Source organism: Otolemur garnettii, unplaced genomic scaffold (genome assembly GCF_000181295.1).
Source record: "Otolemur garnettii isolate 467f Iridium unplaced genomic scaffold, OtoGar3 scaffold00007, whole genome shotgun sequence".
Classification (NCBI taxonomy): Eukaryota; Metazoa; Chordata; class Mammalia; order Primates; family Galagidae; genus Otolemur; species Otolemur garnettii.
Genome location: NW_003852402.1, coordinates 13,906,382 through 13,930,056, shown reverse-complemented (window position 1 = coordinate 13,930,056; position 23,675 = coordinate 13,906,382). Strand labels below are relative to the sequence as shown.

The window sequence follows — 23,675 nt, the reverse complement described above, 5'->3', positions numbered from 1 at the left end:
GTACTGAGGGTGGTAATAAAAGATGGCTGTACGGCTCTCTCCAGGAAGCTGAACTGGAGCCAAACCATCATGTGGTGAACAAATGCTCCAATTGCCCAACTGCAGAGCTGCCGTTGCACCATATTATAAAGGTGACAACCTCTCCTCTGACCCCTAACCCATGGAAATGGGCAGTCACCAGCCCACCCACTCAGAAAGCCTCAATGCCCTGTCCCCAACAGAGGCACAAACACCTGCTCCAGCATTCAGAAAAAGAGGTGGCATGGTGTGGTTGTCAGAACACAGGCTTTATGTTCAGGCAGAACTGGATTCCAATATCCACTCTACCCTCAGAAGCTGTGCAACTTCAGACAAGACACTGAACCTCTCTGAGACTGGATTTCACATCTGTAAATGCAAGGAGAATGTAAGAGTTAGAAAGAATAAATGTAAAGGGTCCAGCACAGTTGCCTGAGATATAGTAAGTGCTTCACATGTAGCAGCTATACCTATAGGTTCTTACACTCATTCGACAGAGACTGAAGGCTGAGCACCAGGTGAAAGTCAGTGTGAGAGGGCATGAATGGTTTCTCTGCAGAAGTGACATTTGAGCTGAGATCCAAAGGATGAATAGGAGGGTTTTTTTTTAAGTGAAATGGGGAGGAAAGAACTTTCTAGGCAGAGGGAACTGAATATGTGAGGACCTGGGGTAGAAAAAAAGAGTGAGGGCCTAAGAAGCAGGGAAAGGTTCAGTGGGGGCTGAAACAGAGAGAGGAAGCAGGAAGGAGCTAGAGAGGTAGCAGGGCCAGACTGCACAAGCCAACAGCCACTGCATACAGACCTTGGTCTTTATCCTAGGGGTGCGAGGACGTATTGAAGGGTTTTAATGAATGGAGTGACATGATCAAAGCGAAGTTTTAAGAAGTTCACTCTAAAAAGGCTACATACTAGGTGATTCCAATAATATGACATTCTTGAAGAGGCAAACTGTGAAGTTGTAAAAAGAGCAGTGGTTGCCCTGTGGTGAAGGGAGGCATGAATCTGCAGAATACGGCAGACTTGGGGCAGTGACACTATGCTGCATGACACTCGAATGGTGGATACACGTCTCTACACATTTGCCAAAACCCATCGAACATACAATACCAAGAGCGAGCCCTAATGTAAACTGTGGACTCTGGACACATCAGTGCAGGCAGGTATACGGACTGTAACAGATGTGTCCCTCTGGTGTGGGAGGGTGAGGAGGTTGTGCATGGAGTGGGGGTAGAAGGTATATGGAAACTCTCTCTCTCTGCTCAATTTTGCCATGAACCTAAATTTACCATAAAATATAAAGTCTATTAACTAAAAAAAAAAAAAGAAGAAGAAGAAACAGGAAAACTCTCTCTGGCTGCTGTGTAGAGAATAGATTGAGAGCTTCAGTTTCTTCATCTGCGATATGGGGATAGGAATATAAAGTAACACAGTGTGTAAGGAAATGCCCAACCGAAAGCCTGGCACAGGGCAGGCGTTCAGTTCCCACTGGCAGAATGGGAAGGAATGATAATGTGAAGACTCGCAAAAGGTGTCAGGATACAAGAGCCCTTTGTTGGGGACAGCAGGCCTCCTGTGGTGCTGTGTTGTGGCAGGTCTCCCTGTCTACTGGCAGAGGCGAATAAAATTCATGAAAGTCTCACTGTTTATTGGAAGAGACCAAAGTATTTATCTGAGCATTTGTCTCAGACATAAAGCTGTGTTTCATATTTTGAGGAAGATGAACAATTAGAGTAGCTAAAATGAGCTGGGGGCAGGGGCTCATGCCTGTAATTCTGGCACTTTGGGAGGGCTGAGATGACTGGATTGCCAAGTTCAGGCGTTTGAGACCAGCCTGAGCAAGAGTGAGACCCCATCTCTACTAAAGTAGAAAAATTAGCTAGATATTGTGGTGGGCATCTGTAGTTCCAGCTACTTAGGAAGCTGAGGCAGGAGGATCACTTGAGACCAGGAGTTTGAGGTTGCTGTGAGCTATGATGCCACAACACTGTACCCAGCTCAACAAAGTGAGACTCTGTCTCAGAAAAAAAAAAAAGCAGCTGAGATGTATTGAGTGCTAACTATATGGCAGTTATTGTTGTAAGTGCTTTATGTGAATCGGCTCATTTGTTCTTTCGACCATACCTTTGGTTAGGTTCTATTTTGTATTTGGGGAAGCTGGGGCATGGAAAGGTGCATCAACTAGCCCAGTGTTAACTGACAGAGCTGGCTTAAAGGAGGACCAGAAGATAGAAACTTGGGTCAACTGAGGAAGCAGGATGAGCATGTGCAGAACAGTTTTGAATTAGCCCAAAGCAAGTGAATCACGGCCAAGGACCGGATTATGTGGGAAGTAGTATGGGATGGCAGTTAAGAGCATGGATTTGGAATAAGCCAGCCTGGGTTTAAACCCTGAGTCCTTCACTTTTGGGGTGACCTCAGGTAAGTTAGTTAGGCTATTCTATGACTCAATTTTCCCATTTGTAATATGGGGATAGCAACAGGCCTTATAATGTGGAGTTATTCTAAGGATTAAATGAGAAAAAATGCATGTAGCTCACAAGCTTATCAAATTGTATGACAAATGGTGAGAGCCTGATGCTTCATAACTAAAGACGTTTATAGGACTTTCTGAAAGAGTAAATTTGGAGTCTCGAGCAAGGGGTGGGTTCAAACAAAGCATTCAACCAATAGTTCTCATGGACCATGTCAGGTGCTATAGCTGGCAGCAGCAAAGATGAAAGAAGCTTGATCTCTGCCTTCAGGGACATCCCATTCTTCTGGATGAGGTAGGCTCAAATGCAAAAGAAATTGTAAATGTAGGATATAAGAATCAGTTCAAGGGTGGTGCCTGTGGCTCAAAGGAGTAGGGTGCCAGCCCCATATGCCAGAGGCGGCAGGTTCAAACCCAGCCCTGGCCAAAAACTGTAAAAAAAAAAAAAAAAAAAAGACGTTCAAAATGGTGCTAACCACTATTCTAGGAACTAAGGATGGAGTGATTTATTTGTATCCTGTCCTCAAGACGTTTATATTTTGATGCTGGAGGTAGGCAAGGAACACATAAACTCAGCACCCAATGGTAATGAGGACTGTTTTAAAAAAATAAAGCAGAGTGAAGATGTAGAGATTCACCTGGGAGGTTATTTTGGATAGGATGGTCAAAGAAGAAAGTGGTGATATTTGAACACAGTATAAGTGTTGTGTTAATATCTGGGAGAAAAGTTTCCCAGATTGAGAGAATAGCAAATGCAAAGGCCTTGGGGGCAGTGGGACTGGGGTTTGGAAACAGTATGCTGGGCCTGTTTAAAGAATAGCACAGGATAGGAGCACCAGTGTGACTAAGGGGGAGGAGGGTGGACGCATAGCAGAGGCCTAAACCACACAGGTCCCTCCCAGCTGTAGTCAGGATTGTGAAACTGACTCTAAGAGGGATGGAACCCCCTTGGAAGGTTTTAAACACGCATTTGGCACCTGATTTAGTTTAGAAGAATCAATCTGTCTGTGGTGTGGAAAATTGATTGAAGAAGGATGTGGTCAATTAATGTGTCTTGAAATTCTTTGCCACTCTTTCTATTGAAAGGTGGGTTCTCCTTAAACCTAGGTTTTCCCTATGCCTGTCTTTGACCAGAATATGATAGAGGTGATGCTGTGTAACTTCTGGTGTAGGTCTTTAAGGTACCTTCAGCTTCTGCCCCTCTTATAATTTGCCCTCTTGAAAACCAGCTGCCCCATAAGATGTCCACCCATACTGAGACCCCACGGCTGTAAGGAAGCTCGATCACCATGTAGAGAAAGAGACTATGCAGAGGACCACTGAGGCACTGGTCTGAGTGCAAAGCCAACCTGGATCTTCCAGCCTAGCCAAGCTACAAGCCAAGAATGAAGCCAAATGAAGTAGCCCGGGCAACGCTGCATGGCGCAGAAGAACCACCCTGCTAAGCCCTGTCCAAATTTCTGATCCACAGATCAAAAGTGATATCATGCTTGTGAGTTTCCAGCACAAGGATTTGAGGAGATTTGTTACACAGCAATTGATAACTGGGATCAGGGTCAATGGCCAAACCAAGGATGGGGCTGAGGGAGGACTACAGGAATCCAGGTGAGAAAGAAATGTAATTTGGCTTAGGGTAGAAGTAATGGTGGGGAATCAGGAAAATGTTGATAAAAGAAAAAGTTACACAAACCATCACGATCAGGAGAAACTCAATGGGTTTGGACACCCTATACCTGCCCAGTGATGTTGATTGCACCTAAGGAAGGGCTGATTTTTCAAAGGCTGACTGGGTTGTCAGATATTTCACTGCCATCAAGACAAACACTACAGAAGGTAAAGGGATACACTCCAGAATGCCAGAAAATAGGCTTAACCATGCAGAGATGTTGCTAGCAAAATGAAGAACTGTCCCAGAAATAAACTGTTCATCTTAATATAAAATCAAATGCCCATATACCACTTTGTAATTTAACAAGCATACTCATCTATATGTTACCTCTTTTGATTCTATCAGCTGGCCTATGACATTGAAATTGCCACAGAAACAGACTGGTCCAAAAGCTGACAGTTAAGTGGTAGAGCTAGACTTTGAACCTGTAACTGCTCTAGGCAAGTTCAATTTTTTTTTGTGTGTGTGTGGTATATTACTGTTGCTAAAATTTCCACATTTATTTTAAAACCACATAGAACAAAATAAAATAATACAGTGCACTGCTCTGTGTTTTAGTTGCCCACCCTGTGCTCCTCTTCACAGACCAACTGTGTGTTGGTTTTTAAAGTGGGGTCCTTAGACCCCTGGTATTGGAACCACTTAAGTAGAGCTTAGAAAAAATGCAGACTCCTGGGTTACACCCAGGAACCAGACTTTCTGGCCTAAACATCTGCATTTTAATAAGCAGGGCAGGGGCTCTCTAAATTATCCACATGCCAGAAAAGTCTGAAGGTTCCTGAACTGGTGGATCGACAGCCCTCGGGAAGCAGACACATTTAAACGAAGAGGGAAAATCTGCAAACAGGTTGGCAAACCACAGTGAATCAAAGAATCCCCCAACCTTGCAAAGTGAAAAGCTCACGACTGAGAGGACTCAGGCTGTAGCTTTGCACTGGGCAAGAACTTCCTGATGGCATGCCCACAGGCCGCCCACAGCCTTCTGTCGCCAGGAAGGGGACAGGGTCTGCAAGGACAGGCACCTGGAGCCAGCTGGGGGCCCAGTGAATCAAAGAATCCCACTGTGCAAACCACAGTGAGCCATCCTTGCTCCGAGGTCCTTCTCTTACACTGTGCTGCCTGGGTGGGAGGGGGCCTTCAACAGTATCCCTCCCTCTCCCCTCCCCATGGGGCTCATCTTGGGCAGTAAATAAGGGTCATGGGGTGTGAAGGTGAGGCAGGGATACAGCGAACATTTAGATAGTGTCCACTATGCTTTAAGCAACAGCAACTGGAAGACTTTACTTCATTTAGTCCTTAAAAAAAGGCATTATTTCCATTTTTCAGCTAAAGGACCTGGAAGTCCCGGAGGTGAGGTTACTGTGCAAAGCCTGTCAGCAGCAGAGGGGGAGTCAACATTACGACCACCAGACACCAATGCTGGCATTCCTTCCAGCATCAAGTTGTGTGTGCTACCAAGGTGGAAGGCTGGTGTGACCTGAAATCATATCAGAATTTAAGTCCCACTCTCCACTTGTCAGCTGTGCCGCTCAGAAATGTGTCTCTTCACTTGCTTTAAAGGGGGATGAAATTACCTGCCACTGAGAAGTACTGGGCACCCAGGAGCCTCTTAGTAAAAGGTAATGGCTTCTGAATGAGAAGAGGCCAAAGGCTGAAGTGACCACAGGGGCAATTCTCTCACTGTGGATGGTGTCAGGGTGGGAGTGGGTCCCAGGGGGTGGGATGACAGTGGAGTGGGACCCAGAACTGGAGCCATCCCAGGGTGTGGCTCCAGCACATGGGAAAGTGTGCAGGGTCCCCCCAGAGGTGCAGCCAAGGGCCACACAGTCTTTCCCGTCCCCGGTTTCTGCACTTCTGGGAATCTGGAGCCACAGTGTTTTCTTCTGTCGGACCTGCTGCTCCCTCTCCTCAGGGAGTTGGCAGTTCTGCGGGCCAGCCCGTTGGCTGGAGGTGCACAGGCAGCAGGGGCTGGCATGGCTTTATAGACGCACACTGCCCCTTTCTTGTCCTGCTTTCTTCCCGTTCCCACGCCCCACCTCTGCAAGTCCCCGGGGATCCTGCTTTCTCCAGCACTGGTAACGCAGAAGAGGCCCTGGGCGCAGAGATCAGATCCAAGCCTTCCCTCAAGGCCACTGCTGGGCCCCTGGCTGGCTCCAGGTGCCTGCCCTTGCAGACCCTGTCCCCTTCCTGGGGACAGAAGGCTGTGGGCGGCGTGCCATCAGGAAGTCCTTGCCCAGTGCAAAGCTACAGCCCGAGTCCTCTCAGTCGTGTGCTTTTCACTTTGCAAGGTTGTGGGATTCTTATTCATGCGAAGAGTCGGCCAGTCATGAATGCCTTCAGCAAAGATCTAGGCATCGTGCCAGGTGCTGGGGCTACGGTTGGGAAAAACAGTCCTTAACTTGATCCTCAAGGAAGGTTCAGTCCAGGGGGAGACACGGAGAAGTAAATAATAATTACCCTCCCCAATCAGTTACAGCACAGGAAGAGCAGTGAGAACAAGATCACGTCTCCGTGGGTGAGGGCTGATGCATCCCTTGACTCCCTGGACAGATAGTTACTGAAAACCTGATATGGGATATGGGAATACAGTGGGAACAAAACAATCTTTTTGCCTAAATGGATCTTCTGTTCTAGAAAAAGTACAATAAAATAAGTTACACAATAGTCTATCTTATGTGTATATAATATGTCATTTAATATTATCTGTATAACATAACCTATCAATCATTTCAGGTAGTGATAAAGGTTTGAAGGAAAAACATGCATAGTTAGACCTCCAGAGTGGGGAGAGTGCAGTTTGTCAGGGTCTCCCCAAGGAAGGGACGTGTGCTCAGAAATTTGGAAGGAAGGAAGGGGACGAGAGTGGTCACATGTATGCCAGTGTTTCAAGAAGGGGCAGCCAATGTGAAGATGGTGAGCTGTATCTTACACAGATCACATCTCCAAGGGAAGCTCTCCTCGTCCCCACTTTCCACGTAAAGCCAAGAGGTGGAAACCAGGAGTAACTCATCCAAAGCCTGGCAGACGGAGAAGGCAGAACTGGGCACCGGCCCAGAGGTCTGCTCTGCCCCCACAGGCAGGCCCTGGGCCATGAAGCCACACTGCCTGACTGGGCAAGTCTTGGCTGCTTTGTGAGTTTGGAGAAGAGACACAAGGTCCAACTTCAGGAAAGGACGCAGAGAAGAGGCCGAGGGCATGCGACCTTGATGGATGAAAGGAAAGGAAGTGTCAAGAAGTCTCTGCCTTTCTTCTCTCCTACTCTGGCCCCCAAGCTGCCCCCTACTTGGGTACATGTCCACCCAAAGTCAAGGACAGAGGGAAGCTGCTCCCCCCCCCCACTCTATCACACTCTTCACCCACATCACCTCCTCAGGGAGCCCTCCCCGCTCACTCTGCTTTTGCTTCAACCCTTCTTCCCAACCTGCCATTGGAACCCACATCCTATTTATGGACTTTTCTGAAACTTAAATACCAGCTCCATGGGGTTATTGTCTGCTTTGTTCACCACTGTGTCCTCCGTGTCCAGCACATAGTGGACACAAGGAAGGAAAGTAAGCAGCAGCTCGCAAGGCATGGAAACATTTAGGGGAGTTGACGGGCCTCTTTCCCCAACCACACAGGCACCCAGAAGTGAGAGCAGGAGCTGGGCTCTATGAAATATTTGCTGGAGTCTGCCTGGCCACTCTGAATTTGCCCAATAAATACTTGTTAAATGAATGAATATCTGGAATTTGAAATTCAAAGCTCAGGCAGCCCAGAGGACTCTGGGCAATTATGTGTGAAATAAAGAGTAAAGACATGTTATTATAAAAATTATGGTTTTTGATGAGATATTTGAGAGTTTCCCTGGGCAGAGATGCAGAAATTGAGGGCTGTTGGGGGGCTTGGGCACTCACGTGCTGGGAGGAATCAGACAAGTCATTCTCCTCAGCTCTCTGGCCATAGTTTGCCCATCTATAAAATGGGGACATGAGGACGACTCTAAGGGGCTCTTCTAACTCTAGGACTCTAAGATTTTACAAGTTATTCTCTCCTCCAGGACAAGCCCATGCATCTCCCTCCTCCCCCAAACATCCTCCCTGGGTGGGTACCACTGGAGGCGGGTAGGGCTTAGAGGTCTTTGATGTCTTTCCTCAAGGTCTTGTGTTACTTATGGTTTCTGGCGCCCTCTATCCAGTCCCCTCTGAGGTCTGACCTTCTAATGAACGGCGCACATTATCAGCTGCCATGGTTTGAACGGTGCCTGTAATTTAGTGTTGCCCAATGCTGGGAACTGAGAGCAGGGCTTGTGTAATTAGATGGGGTGGGGGAGGGGCTCATTAACATCTGCTTCCTTGGGCGGTTTTCATTCTTGGTCTCTCCTGTCCTGTATTTTGAATTCCATCTGTCTGTGTGGATATGGCTGGCTGGATTTTTGTTTTGTTTTGTTTTGTTTTTCATTCTGTTTTGGAGCCAGGCTGGAATTTGGGCCCAGGATGGCCACAGCACCCATAAAACATGAATTTTAACATGCCCAATGAAGCCCCCCTGCTCAGCTTTTGAAGTACAATCTGCAATTTTCCTGGGAACCTGGACAAACCTGCGTTGCTCTCAAGCACCTTGAGTTGGCCGACAGTCCAGCCTCGTTTGGGTGCTGGGCAGAAACCAGCATATGGAGGGCCATTCATGCCACGGTTGCCAGTGCAGATGGTTTATCCGACTTGTGTGTATCGCTTTGCTGTTGACAAAACACTCCTCAAAGCTGACCTCGCGGGCAGGCGCTTGGTGTGTTATGTTCACCGATTCCCTAGGATTTACTTTGTTTTGAAGGCCACCTAATCCCACTCTGTTCTTCTCCCACTCTTCTCTGCCCTGTCTGGCCCAGGAGGCTGCAGCAACCCAGCTTGACTTTGACTGAAGTTTGGGCCCAGAAGAGACGGGAGGACAAGGAGGAACGTGGGCAGCTATTTCTTCCTAGAGCCCTGGAGCTCAGCAGAGCAGCTCTCCTGCCCAAGTCCAGCTGAACCTGACTAGATCAACTCTAGTCATTATATTTTCCCCCTTCTGTCCCTTCACCCCTAGGGGTGATAATACTTTACTGCTGTTGCTAGATTCTGGTTGCCTTGTGTTCCCCTATAAGTGGCCCCTTCTTTATCTAAACCATTTGGGGGTGAATTCTGTCTTTTGCTTAGGTCCTTACTGATACAATTCCCTATGTCTGAAAGGATACCTAGACCATAGTAGGACCTTAATAGCCATTTGTGGAATGGTGAAATGAATGAACAAATTTTCTTATAACAACAGCTTGATATCCTTACAAAAACCATGCAAAATAATATTACCTTTGACAGCTGCAGAAACTGAGGCTCAAAGAGGTGGATCTCACATATGAGCTAAAGGAAAACAACACAGTCATTCTGCACCCTGGTGAGCTTTAGCCTTACACAGCACCTGGGAGAAATCTCTACCTCCTGCTATGTGCAGAGACCCAGCAGGAGCAGATGTCATGGAGTGGACAGAGGGAAATGAAAGGAGCCAGAGACACTTGGACATTCACCTGTCAAAGAATCTGAGACCTGGTTTCAAATCCTAGTGCTACCACTTGGGTAAAAGTGCAATTTGGGGTAAGAGGCTTAATTGTCCCAGCTCTTGACTCTGTTGTTGTGACTCAGATTCTTCCTCTGTGAAATGGGGCTATGATAATAATTATTAAATGGTGCATTTTAGCTGGACACGGTGGCTCACACCAGTAATCCTAGCACTTTGGGAGGCCAAGGCAGGTGGATCGCTTGGGCAAGAGCAAGAACCTATCTCTACTAATAACAGAAAAACTAGCTGGGTGTGGTGGTGGGCACCTGTAGTCCCAGCTACTAGGGAAGCTGAGGCAAGAGGATAGATCAAGCCCAAGAGTTTGAGGTTGCTGTGAGCTATGATGCCACAGCAGTCTACCAGGGTGACAGAGTGAGGTTCTAGCTCAGTAAATCAATCAATCAATAGCAAATTTTATGATTATCCTGATCCGGGCAGTATTCGTAGCCTTTTGCATATACCAACTTGTGTGACTCTCACTACAACCCCATGAGGGGGTATAAGTAGCAGCATCAGCAGAAGTAACAGTACCCTGGAGAGGTTACTGCCGTGGTCACACCACTGCTGTCTCCCTGGCAAATCAGATGCCCACACAGTCCGTCTGCCCCACAAGCTGTGCTCTTCACAGTCATGCCGTGCTGCCTCTCCACACTACGAGACCATCTCCTGGGGCTGTAAGGATTAGACGGCACCATGTATGTAGAGGGGTGAACACGGCTTTGCACCCAAGGAGACCTCAATAGCGGTAACCACCTTTCCCTTATTCCCCACCTCCAAGTCAGATGCATAGATCCTCTCCATATTTTTCTTCAGAATGGTTGTTCAGTCATACTCTTGGGTACCACTCACAGTGAGGTCCTAGTGCCCCTAAGCAGTTCTACCCCTTGCTAAGGAGGCAGTGCAGTGTGGCAGTGCCACATAAAGGCCCCGGACCCCGACTGCCTGGGTTTGGATCCGGGCTTTAGCATTCACGGGCTGGAGACCTGGATTCCATGACCCAACACATTGGTGTTTCAGCCTCCTTATCTATGAGACAGGGATTATCACAGCACACACCTCATAGGGTTGTTGAAAGGATGAAATGAGTTAATACATACTAAGTGCTTGGGACAGTGCCTAGCGCATAGGAAATGCTATAAATGTGTTTGTTAAATAAATAAAAATTCATGAATTTTGTATGTGCGCTTCAAGATGGCTTGAACAAAAAGGGATTTTTATTTTTTTTTTGGCTCCAGTTTGGGGATAAGTCTGGGTCCGGAGCCTTGAATAACATCATCAGGTCGTTGTCTCCCTCTCTCTTGGCTGAGCTTCCCTTTACCTTGGCTTTGCTCTTGACAGATCATTCTCTCAAGGACAGAGAGGGCCAGCAGGGCCTCCAGAAGGACATCCCACCAGCTCGGCAGCCCCAGCATAACGCATGTACCTTTTGCAGCAAATTTCATGATGAGTCCATCAACTGACTAGGGCCAATCATGTGCCAACAACTGCATACACCACACAGACTAAAATCTGGGGAGGGGGTCAGCGCTATGGAAATTGAGGTGCTGTTCTCCAAAGCAGAAGAAATAGATACTGGAGAAAACCAGCAGTGGCCTGCCCTATGCCCTCCTGGTCACATACATGTATATACAAAAAAAAAAAAAAATGTATGTGTGTGTATATATACAGAGGGTGCCAAAACAATGCATACAGAGTTTTAGAAAAGCTAAAACTATATTAGGTGTGTAATACTCAAGTTACATTTGAGTTCTGCAATTATAAGAGGTGCTCAACATGACTTGTATTCACCTTTCATTACTGGTATTATTACAATTTTAATACAGTTTATTCCTTTCTTAAAATGTGTATATATTTTTTGGCATCCTTTGTGTATGTATATACACAATCTACATCTGTATCTATAGCTGTATCTCTATAAAGAGAGAGAGATTTATTATGGAGATTGGCTCCCTTAATTATGGAGGCTGAGAAATACCACAATGTGCTACCTATGAGGAAAGCTGGTGGTGTGGTTCAGTCCAAATTTGAAGGCTTAGAGATTGTGTTGGGGGGTGGGGGGGACAACAGAGCAATTTCCCAAAGGCTCGAGACCTGGGTAGTGGTGGGGGAGAGTGTTTAGAGTAAGTCTTAGAGTTTGAGGGCCTTAGAACCAGAAGCTCTAATGTCCAAGGGCAGGAGAAGATGGAAGTCTCAGCAAGCAAGTAAGAGAAACAGAAAGAGAAAGATCGATTCATCCCTTGCTCTGCCTTTTTATTTTGTTTGGGCCTTTGGGGTGATGCCTGTCCACATTGGTGAGGGCAGGTCTTTTTTGTCACTGTACTAATTGATTGAAATGCTACTCTTCTGGAAATGGCCTCCCAGACAGACTCAGAGATAAAGTTTTTCCAGAGAGCTGAGTGTTCCTTAATCCATGAAGTCATCACACAAAATCAACCATCACAGCACTTTCCCTGAAGACCTCAGGAGATATAGGCCTTGCCTGTAGTGCACACTCAGAGGTGCTTATGGCGTTTTCAGAGTCACAACTCAATGTCTTTGACAGAACGTCTGTAAGTCATTACAGAGCTCAACATTCCTACTTTAAAGACCACAGTTGGGGTTTGGTACAGCCCTAGATGCCTGAAGAAGATTCTTCTGCTTCTCTTCCTGTGGGACACCCCATGAGTTAGGCTAGGAGCTTCCTGATTTGTGTGCATTTTCTTGTGGGTCTGGTTCTCTGTCACAATTTTGCTGAAGTGAGCCACCAGGCTAAGAGTGTAAGCATTATCCTGAGCACAGGGCCTGTGGAATCCAAGGCTTTGGCAATATTGGCGGTGCCTTATCAGTCCTGTCTGACTAATTAAAACATGGTCTTCCATCAGCAGCACTGGCAGCATCTGGAAGCTGTTTTTAGCCTGTTCAAACTACAGGACTGGGGAGAGTATTGGTGTCACTTAGAATTTCCCTCAAAATCTCCATTAACTACCATTAATTTCTCCTTATAGTTCTGTCAATTTTTGAAGTATATTTTGAGGTATTTTTGTATAGCGCTTATAAATTTATTTCTTCTCAGTACATAAATTCTTTTTCATAATAAATTACTTCCTTTTACCTAGTAATGCCTTTCACCCAGAAGCCTGTCTTTTTTCCTGATACTAATGCAGCTGCATCAATTAGCTTTTTTGGGGGGTGGGGGAGGTTGTCTAGGAGTGACTAGTATACATTTTTCCCATTTTTCATTTTTTCATTTTCTGTATTCTTATGTTTTAGATGACTATCTTGAATGGAATATAGTTGGTTAACAAAATTTACCTTGACAACTCTGCTCTTAAATTAGAGCATTTAGTCCATTTACATTTAGTGTAATGACTGATATACATTGGTGACAGAACGATTTAACAACTCTTAGGGTAGGTACTTTGTAGAAGTTGCAGTTCTCACAAATGACCATGAGAGGGAGACTCCAGGGGACACACAGGCATTTACAGCCTTGAAGAGACAGGAGGAACCAGGCGCTTGCTCTGTAGGGTTCCTCCACTGCTTCTGAGGTTTGCCTCTACAATGTCAGGGCATCTTCCAGCCAGAGGAGGAACAAGGATATGGGCTAAGGGATAAGGGGTGTGGTGGACTGGGGGCCACAAGAGTGGTCCCATGGCCATGCCTATTTATGGGGCAAGGGTGGCTAAAGGCACTTAGTGAGCCCACAGGAGTGGCTATTTACCAACGTGTGTGGGAAAATTCCAATATTTTAATAGCCAGTAGTGTAAAAATGATTCAGAGTGATGTTAACCCTGATGACATATTTGGGTTTAAAGCAATCATTTTTTGTGTTATTTATAACACCTGTCCTGTGTTGGTGTGTCTTCTCCTGTCTTGCCTTCTTTTACTATTTCTTTCTCCGCATTCCCCTCCCTAATAGTTTTGAAGTACTACATTATTCACCCTGATTAGTTCAGTCTGATTAAATTAGTTGGATCAAGTTACCTTGGTTAGTTTAGTGTGTTTAGTTCAGTCTGATTGAGACTGGTGAGTTTAGCCTGGTTAGATTTACCTGGTTAGCTTAGCCTGGTTAGTTTAGCCTGAAGAGTCCAGTGGGATTAGTTTAGTGTGATTAAGTCAGACAGATTAGCTTAGTTTGATACATTTAGCATGTCCAGTGTGATCAAATCAGTTTGATTGGCTTGTCTTGATTAGTTTAGAGAAATAAAGATGTCACTGGTTGTTTTAGTCTGATTAGTTTAGACTGGTCCATTTAATCAGGTTGGTTTAGCCTGGTAACTTTAGTCTGACTAGTTTAAGGTGACCAGATTTTAACATTGGTAAAGCGGGACACCACTTGGGGGGGGAGGAGCCTGGGGGGGCGGGGCCTGACAACAATGCAAACTTTGATAAGCATTTCTCCATAATCAGTTCTCAACAATTATTTGTTATTATTAAAGTTTAACATTATAAAATTAACAAAAATAATATAAAACGCATATCCTGGTGAAATAGTCACATGGCAGCCAAAAACTGTATATTCCCTTCCTGTTCTCCTGCATTCCCTAGCTTGTCATTCATTCTTTCCAAAAATCAGGGCTTTTTAAAAATGCCACAGGATGCAGGACAAATTATTAAAAATTGGGACTGTCCCGCCAAAAGCGGGACGTTTGGTTACCTTACTGTGGGGGGGCGGTCCTTGTTTGTTCCAGATAGTTTGGCTCCTTCTAAGCTAATTGTCCTTGCCTAGAAGCAAGGGAAGGAGCCAGTCTCTTTCTGATACCTTGCCCAGGAGGGGAGTAGGGAGTTTACATTAACCTTTTCATTTCCAAATGAAGTTACATTAACCTCTTTATTCCCAAATGGAATTACATTAACCTTTTCAGCAGCCAAAAACTGAAAACCAAACCATATATTCCTTTCCCATTTTCCCACTGTTCCCTAGTTTGTCATGCATTCCTTCCAAAAATTGGGATTTTTTAAAAATGCTGTGAGACATGGGACAAATTGTTAAAAATCAGGACTGTCCCGCCAAAAGTGGGACATCTGGTCACCTTAGACTAGTTTAGTCTTGTCAGTTTAGCCTGAGTAGTTTAATCTGACCAATGTGATTAATCACTTGTAGCGGTTTCATGTGATGGAATTAGTCTGATTAGTTTTGTTTGGGCAGTGTTCCTTATCTAGTGTGATTGGTTTAGGGTAGTTTAGTTTGATTAGATCAGCATGTTGGAGTGGGCTGATTAGTTTAGGCTGGGCAATTTAGCCTTGGTTAGTTTAGTTTGATTAGCTTAGTCTGACTAGTTTCATTTGATAAGTTTAACCTGGTTACTCTGACTAGTTTAGCATGATTCAATCACCCTTTTGGTTTAGTGTGATTTAATCAGTCCAATTAGTTTAGCATGACTGAAGTGGTCTGATCAGCCCAGCCTCATTGATTTAGCATGATCTGATCAAATTATCTTTGATTAGTTTAGCATGGATAGATTAGCCTGATTAGTTTAGTTTGGGTGGTTTGATGTGATTGTATTAGTCTGACTGGTCTGATTAAGTTAGTCTGGTTATTTTAGTCTAGTTAGTGACCTGGTATCTCTGAGGTTCTTCCTGCTATTGCCTATTTCTCCTGTTCCTCCTAATTCATGATGTGTGTACGCCTGTATCTTTGACTATGTGCTATCCATCACACAAAAAATCACTCAAAGAACTATTTTTTAAAGACGCCTACAGTGAAGGTGCCTTCTATGTAGGATTTGCTTTCATTTCTGGCATATGTGGGAACACCCTACACTAAAAGGCTCAGCTCTCTAAAAGGTTTAGGTTATTCAAGCTGCAATTACTCATGAGGGCTCATCTACTTTTAATTCATTTACTTGAAGGTAGAGTCCTTTGGGGGCTCAGATTATGGGGAGGGTCTGTCATTACACTGAGTGGCCTGGTGTTGATTTCTGTGTCCCTTGTCCTCACTGGTCTGTAAAAACTGCATCATTAACAGAGGCTGTTCAAATTTGTCCCTGCAAATACTCTCAGGATACAAGTAGCTTTTGTATCCATTTATCTCTCTGGGTTTCCATTCCCCATCATTCTCTTCCCGGTAATTCTTTACTGTTATGCCAACTCTTTGAAGGCTTTCAATGATTAGAATTATTCAAAATCAGTTTTCAGGGGAAAAGTTGGTCCAAATGATGAGCCCACCATCGCTGGAAATAGGAAGGCATGTAATGTTTTCCTTGGCTGGGCACTCAATAAATGATGGCTGAATTAGGTGAATTATCATAACTTCTCTAACATGTTTCATTTTTTGCCTCTCTTCATTTGTAGAGGCTGTTTCCTACTCTTAAATCACTTTTCTCATCCCACGTCCCCAATCTAAGAATGCCCACATTCTACCATTCAACAAGGGCTCAGAACAACTGCCACATTTTCTCAGTGTTTTCCCCACTTCCCCAAATCTAAGTGCTACCTCTCTCTTCGTGAAACCCCCTCAAGTCCTATTATGTACCAGTATTTAACTAGATAGAAATGTAGTCACGCACATCTTTATCTCTCTGGCTTTTGAAGACCCCTCACTTGCTCTCTAGTCCAGCAAATACACATTATAAACTGGTTGTTAAAAAATATTGCAGCTAGTACTTTTAGGTTTGATGCAGTTGGAAGGGCTTCTATGGACATTTATTCTGCATATTCTTGGGAGCAGGATCATGTTCACTCGAGTCAAGCCCTACATTTTTACAGTGCTCTGAGGGTGCTCTCACATGCACAAGCTCCTATAAACTTTAGTAGCCTCTGAATTCAGTGTTCTTGCCATTGTGCTGCAGAGGAGAAACCGAGACTAAATAATATGCCGGAATAGTTACAGCCATGAAGCTAGATATGGAACCCAAATCTTTCCTCTTCCAGCCTGAGGCTCATCCAAGGTCAGCACAGTTGCTGTCCCATATTATTTTTGCCACTAGTCATTCTTACAGCAATGACACTGGAACTTTGGGAGCCAGAGATTAGACGTGTACACGGAGGCACGTGTGACACAGGTGTTGAGCCGTAAGTGATGGACAGAGGGGTGAGCCACATGAGGCTTCCCACATACACCTCTCAGAATGCTCTCTGCACCTCAGGCCTGCTTACCTCACAACCTTGGTCCCGTTCCTCACGACCTGCATGTCCACCATACAGCCCCCGGTCACATAGGCGGCAAGGTTCAATTCTGAGAATTCAGCCTGCAGGTAACAAACAGAGAAGGGTCCTCCGTTACTAATGAGCTAACAACTGCTAACATTTGGGGGGTGCTGATGGACGCCAGATACACACTTAGCACTCCCCTCAAACTCAGGAAGTTGGCGATATTATCTTTATCTCCCTTTTTGAAAGACCAGGAGGCTGAGGTGCTGAGAGGCCTGGTGGAGACATGTCCAAGACAACACAACTAATAACAGCCAAAAGTGAATAGAAACGTACCTGTTTCCTACTAATTTGTACCTCCTTGAGGTGGAAGAAGCAATTTCAGCTCCCTCACTATAAGATGTCAAATGCTGTTCAATATTTTCTCTAGGTTTTTAAAGCTTCTTGCTCTACAATGGTGAGGCTTTATGGCTGTACAATTACTTATCTCAAGTTAGGTTGTCTGCCATATATACACTTTTTTTGTTTTGTAATGGACACTCCCCTTGCTTCACTCTTATAGTTATGGTAGAAGAGTCCAGAACCATGTTTGTGTTATTAACATACTGCCCTTTAGGTCACTGTTGATGGGGCAGGTATCCATCCACCCTGGGTGGAGGAACAAGATGCCTATCCCTGTGAATTTCAGGTTGCTCAGCAGTTTATGCAGTTGCTTTCCATCTTAAATGCACTGGAAAGGCACAGAAAACCAGAATGGGGCTGGGAGAGGAGAGAAAGACGTAGAGAGGGGGGTGAGGGGCAGGTGTCAAGCAAGGGGAAGTCCTAATGTTTAGGTCCCCCTGATGGTTTTGACTTTGGAATTTGTGAGGTCATCTTTTCATCTGCTTATTCATTTAAACAAGCTTTAGTGAATTTCTGTTGCTTGCAACCAGAGTCCTATAGAATGCATCTCTCTTACCAGCGTGCATGCTCCCTGGGGATAGAGCATATCCTGGTTACCACCATCTGTACCAGTTTCCCAGGGCTGCTGGAACTAAGTACCACCACTGGGTGGTGTAAATAGCAAGAATTTATCCTCTGCACTTCTAGAGGCTGGAAGTCCCAAAGCAAGGTGCTGGTAGGGTTGGCTCCTTCCCAGGGCTGTGAGGGAAGCATCTGATGCAGCCCCCCCACCCCCCGTACCTCTTCACACTGACTTCCTTCTATGCATATTTCCATAAGCAAAGTTCCACCCTTCTTACAAGGACGCTGGCCATACAGGCCACCCTTACTTTCATGACCTCACTTTAACTTAACTATCTCTTTAAAGGTCCTGTCTCTACATGTTGAAGTACTGTCAGTATAAATTCAGGGGGTTGGTTCCTTCCGAGGGTGGGGAGGAACCATCATCTTCAGTCCATAGCACCAAACTTTGCCTTAAAGACAGTAGATGTCAAAAGCGATTTATTTGAATTTAAGGAACAGATATAACCGCTCACATAGGTGAAGCATGTGTGCCAGCTATCGGCCTAAGCACTGTACACCCATGAACCGTTTAATCCACACACTCATCCAGATGAGGAAACTAAAGCAGTGAGAGAGCAGATAACCCACACAGTCTCCCCTTAGGGAGCAGAACCAGCATTTAAACCCGGGCAGTCTGGCTCCGGAGCCTGTGTTTCTGCTGCTGCACTCCGGAAGCATTAAGCTGATTATAACTGGGAATTTTAGGGACCTAAAAATAATTCATTTAAAGATAAAAATGAGTTTAGATTAGGAGGGAAATGTCACTTCATGGTGATTTAAATGTATCCCCACTGAAATAATTTAACAGGAATTATGACCACAGAAGATCTAGTCATCTCCCCAGATGGCATGAAAGCATTAAATACCAGAGTACTTATGTCTCCGCTCTAATTAACAACCTCATTATATTATGACAAGGTGGAAAGAAAAGATCACGGCTAATGAGTCCAGGTTAGTAAATTGTGGTAATGACCTAGTTATTAAGCCTAATGCCTTAAAAATTCAGTCCTATCATGTTCAAGATACTTTACTGGCAAGATCTCAAAGAGTATTTAAGAAAAAAAAGTTGTTGCTTGTAGGTGCAGAGAGAAAGAAGTTGAAAGAAAGTTGCAAAACAGGATAGCTGGTCACCAAATAAGTGCAGAAAGGGAGAGAAACAGAATCTTGGAAGGTAGGATCTATCGGTCAAAAGTGGCAAAGACCCAGGGGCTGTCTTGCTGTCCAAATGGAAAGAGAGATGCCTGGAGAGAAAATGCACTCAGGCCTGGATATAGAAGTGTCAGTTTTCAGATATTAGCCAATATGGACTATGATTCCTGCAAAAAGAAAGCATACCAAACTATCCCTTTGATTACCCTACCTTACTGCCTGAAGGCAGTTTTGGGGTCGCAGAGCAGAGAGGAAGTTAGAGGTTCATCTTATTCAGACCTGGGTGTCTAGAGCTTGTTCTTAGTCAGGGTTTATGAATAATGACAGGAGTTAAATGCCTGGGTTACAGGGTAGCCAGCCTCTGTTGGATCAAGCCTCCAATCAGGGTATCAAAAATAGGGGAGGAGGAAGAAAAGGTATCCGATGTACTCAACCCTATTATGAAACTAATTTATAGCTTTCATAGGAAAGTTATAACCCAATTTTAGCCCAAGAATATGGGGAAAGGGGTGAGGGAAGGGAGGGAAGGCGGAGGATGGGTGGAGGGAGGGCGATTGGTGGAATCACGTCTATGGTTTATCATATGGGGGTACATGTGAGTCTTTCTAAGTGTAGAATATAAATGTCTTAACACAATAACTAAGAAAGTGACGTGAAGGCTATGCTAACCAGTTGGATGAAAGTATTTCAAACTGTATATAGAAACAACACACTGTACCCCATGATAGTATTAATGTACACAGCTATGATTTAATTTTAAAAAAGGGGGGGAGGAATTCTTCTGTATTTAACTTTCAAAAATCTTCAATAACTATGGGAATGAACACAGAGGTTTCCAAACCGCTTCTTCAAGATCACTGGATAGCCCTCCGGACAGAATGTTAAAGAGTAGCCATTTTGGAGGCATCTCAGAATTGCCATGGAAACTGTTGTGGATCAAATTGCATCCCCCCAAGACTTGAGACAGGTCCAAATCCTAACCCTGATATTTGTAAATGGGACCTTTTTGGGGGAAATGGGGTCTTTTCAGATAAAATTAAGTTAAGGCTACTGAGATGGGATTATCCTGGACTAGCATGGGCTCTAAATGTAAGGACAAATAGAAGACAGGAGAAAGGGGCACAGAAAGTGAGTAAGGAAGCCCCCACAGAGAGGGCAGCTGAGACTGGAGTCATGAGGCCATAAACCAAGAAAGGCCCAGAGGCCAGAGTGCCAGGAGGCACTAGACGCTGAAGGAGCCCAGGAAGGATTCCTCTAGAGCCTGCTAACACCTTGACGTAGGCTATCTGGCCCCCAGAACCATCACAGAATAAATTTCTGTTGTTTCAAGCCACTAGGTTTATTTTTGGTGTTGCTGCAATTGCCAGGGGGATCTTCTTCATAATCTTCTCCCAGGCCAACATTGTCAAGTGTCTCCCCCACCCTCTCTTCTAGAGTTTGTATTGTTTTGTGTCTTAACTCTCTTATCCAGTGAACATCAATTTTTGTCCAGCAGGGAGAGGGGAGGATGGAGGGGGACTGGTGGGAAGAGGGACAGTGAATGGAGGGATCTCACCTAATGTGTACACTGTGAGGGTGTTCAGCACGCCCCCTGGGTGAAGGGCTCAACTACAACTTGAACTTGACCTTAGAAGTGAAAACAGGGTAACCTAAAAATTTGTACCTTCATATTAATTTGAAATTTAAAAAAATTAAGTCACTAGGTTTAATTTGTTATGCCAAGGCAACTATAAGAATACAAATCATTTGGGAGTTGAACGTGTAATGATTTGAGTATTGTGTGCAGCGTCATCGGGGCTCAAAGCAAGTCAGAGTGGTCAGGTGGGGCTCCTTGATCCACTTCACTGAGCACATCACAGGCACTTACAAACATGCACACATGCCCTCTCTCCCTATCCTCCTTCTCTCTCACACAAAGTTATAAAAGAGCTATTCACCTATATTGCAAAACGCCACTATCAGAATGACTTACATTTTCTGCATGAATTAACCTTTCGACCACAAAATTATTTTGGTCTCAACTGTTTTTGATGTGATATCTTTTTAAGTACCACACACGAGACACTGTGGTCTGAATAAATGAGTACTCAGAGATCACATTCAAAGGGAAGCTCTTCAGTACATTGGATGATGAGTTTGGTCAAGTTACTAAACGCTTTGAATTCCAGTTTTAACATCTCTCAAGTGGAGATGACGGTATCAGTAATATCTGCCTGTAAACGTTTTTGTGAAGATTCAAGATAAGGTATATGGAACATCTAGCATGGGCCTGAAATGTAAAAGGAGGATCATTATTATTTTCAGGTATTTCATCATCTCAAAGAATAAACTGGAAACAGCAGGAATGACATAACCAAGAAAATAACCTCTTTTAAGTATTTATGACCTATATATATATTAAAATATATAAAGGTATAAAATACAGAGTAAGGACTTCTGCTTATGACCACAGGAAGTACTAGAAACTGTATTTACACTCTCATCCTCAACAACAAGAAAACCAGACAAACTACATTAAGTATCAATTTTCAACCATTTGCCAAGAGTCATTTCAGGTCCTGCGAAAAAGAAGCAAACACACTATCTCTATGATTATTACCCGAGCTTACTGTCTGGAGCAGCAGAGCAAAGTGGAAATGCAAACAGAGCTCATCAGTTTCTCTGAGTTGAGGATACAAAGACGGACATTCAGGGAGCCATGCTGGCGAAAATTTGCAGGAAAGAGTATAGGAAAAGATGGAGTTGCACAGAAAAATACAAAAGCAAAACCAAAAAAACCTCCAAGGAGATCTGTGAATCTTTGGATGAACACTACTCTGAACATTCATGAAAGTAAATTACTGAAGGCCAGGGAAAGAATCATCAGAAATTAGTAGGCTAAGTAATCTCCAGAACACACACAAGGCTAAAAATAGTTCATGTTCTTACCAGCTAGAGTGTAAAGACCTTATGATATGAATAGGGTACTCAAAGTTTAGTGATGGGACTAAATTATTCCTGGACTAAAGCAAGCTCTGCATCAGGGATGACAAACTTGTCCTGATTTGCTTTGGGCTTTCCCAGCTTTAAAACTAACAGTCCACATATCAGAAACTCTTCCATCCTCCTTCAAAACTGCAAGCATTATGTCTTGAACCTCCTTAGTTGTAGCAAACTGGATTAATTGTTCTATCCACAATTGTTCTAGGAAAAGCTTAAAAGCAAGTTTTGACTGCACCAACCTTATTATAAGTAACTTTTTTTTTTTTTTTGTAGAGACAGAGTCTCACTTTATCATGCTCAGTAGAGTGCTGTAGTATCACAGCTCACAGCAACCTCCAACTCCTGGGATTAGGCAATTCTCTTGCCTCAGCCTCCCAAGTACCTGGGACTACAGGCGCCTGCCACAATGCCTGGCTATTTTTTTGTTGCATTTTGGCCAGGTCCAGGTTTGAACCCACCACCCTCAGTATATGGGACCGGCACCCTACCCACTGAGCCACAGGCACTGCCCTATTGTAAGTAACTTAACTGCATCCCGAAACAAAGTATATCACTTTTGAGAGGGATATAACACAATTCAGCACCCAACACAAATAATTCACAATGTAAACATTATGATATTCAATCGTAAATTACCAGGCATACAATGAAGTGGGAAAAGATGACCCATAATAGGAAAAAATCATCAACAGAAAAAAGCAGACCCCCAAATGATAAAGCTGATGGAAAGAGCAGAAATGGAAGTTAAAACAACTATTATAACTATGTTCCATATTCCTAAGAATATAAAGGGGAACAAGGAGGAGAGGAAAAGATAAATCATGGAGAAGTGAAGCTTTCAGAGATAGAAAGTACAACTTCTAAAATAGATAATGCACTGATGGGATTAACAATAGATTAGACATTGCAGAAAAAAATGCTAGTAAACTCAAAGAGAAGGCAATAAAAAAAAAATCCAGGCTTGGCGCCTGTGGCTCAAGCGGCTAAGGCGCCAGCCACATACACCTAAGGTGGCGGGTTCGAATCCAGCCTGGACCCACCAAACAACAATGACGGCTGCAACCAAAAAATAGCCGGGCGTTGTGGCGGGCGCCTGTGGTCCCAGCTACTTGGGAGGCTGAGGCAGGAGACTCGCTTGAGCCCAGGAGTTGGAGGTTGCTGTGAGCAGTGAAGCCATAGCACTCTACCCAGGGGAACAGCTTGAGGCTCTGTCAAAAAAAAAAAAAAATCCAAAGTGAAGCACAGAGACAAAAATACTAACAAAACAAACCCAGAACCTCAGCAAGCTATGGGATAATATCAGTCTAGTGAATGAGTAATTAAAGTCCCAGTAAAAGAAGACAAACATGAAAACAGTTAAAGAAAAATGGCCAAAATGTTTTCAGATTTGATGAAAACTATAAACCCACAGACCCAAGAAGTTCAATGAATCCTAAACAGAAGAAATAAAGAAAATAACGTCAAGGCATGCAATAATCAATTTAACTAACAACCAGCAATGAAAAGAAAATCTTCAAATTAACCAGAGGAAAAAAATAATGCACTTTATATAAAAGAAACAAGGAATGAAAAAACCAACTTCTTGTCTGAAAACAGCAAACTAGAAGAAAATGGAACTTTTTTAAACAACTGAGAAAAAGAAAATCAAAAACACAACTGTCAACCTAGAACATTAAGCTCAATAAATTTCCTTTTTAAAAAAAAAAACAAAACACAAAGGCACAGTAAAAACTTTTTCAAACA

The 23,675-nt window shown here is 44.1% G+C and overlaps 1 protein-coding gene across 2 annotated transcripts in view; it reads right to left on the bottom strand.

Annotated features, from left to right (window-relative positions):
* The window catches only part of LOC111723011 (synapsin-3-like), a 113,190-nt gene that overhangs the window by 39,139 nt on the left and 50,376 nt on the right, over positions 1 to 23,675 (bottom strand). For both annotated transcript variants that reach the window (XM_023509295.1, XM_023509296.1), the window contains exon 3: positions 16,803 to 16,894. In XM_023509295.1, coding sequence (XP_023365063.1) covers positions 16,803 to 16,894 — 92 coding nt within the window. The remainder of the gene's footprint in view (positions 1 to 16,802; positions 16,895 to 23,675) is intronic.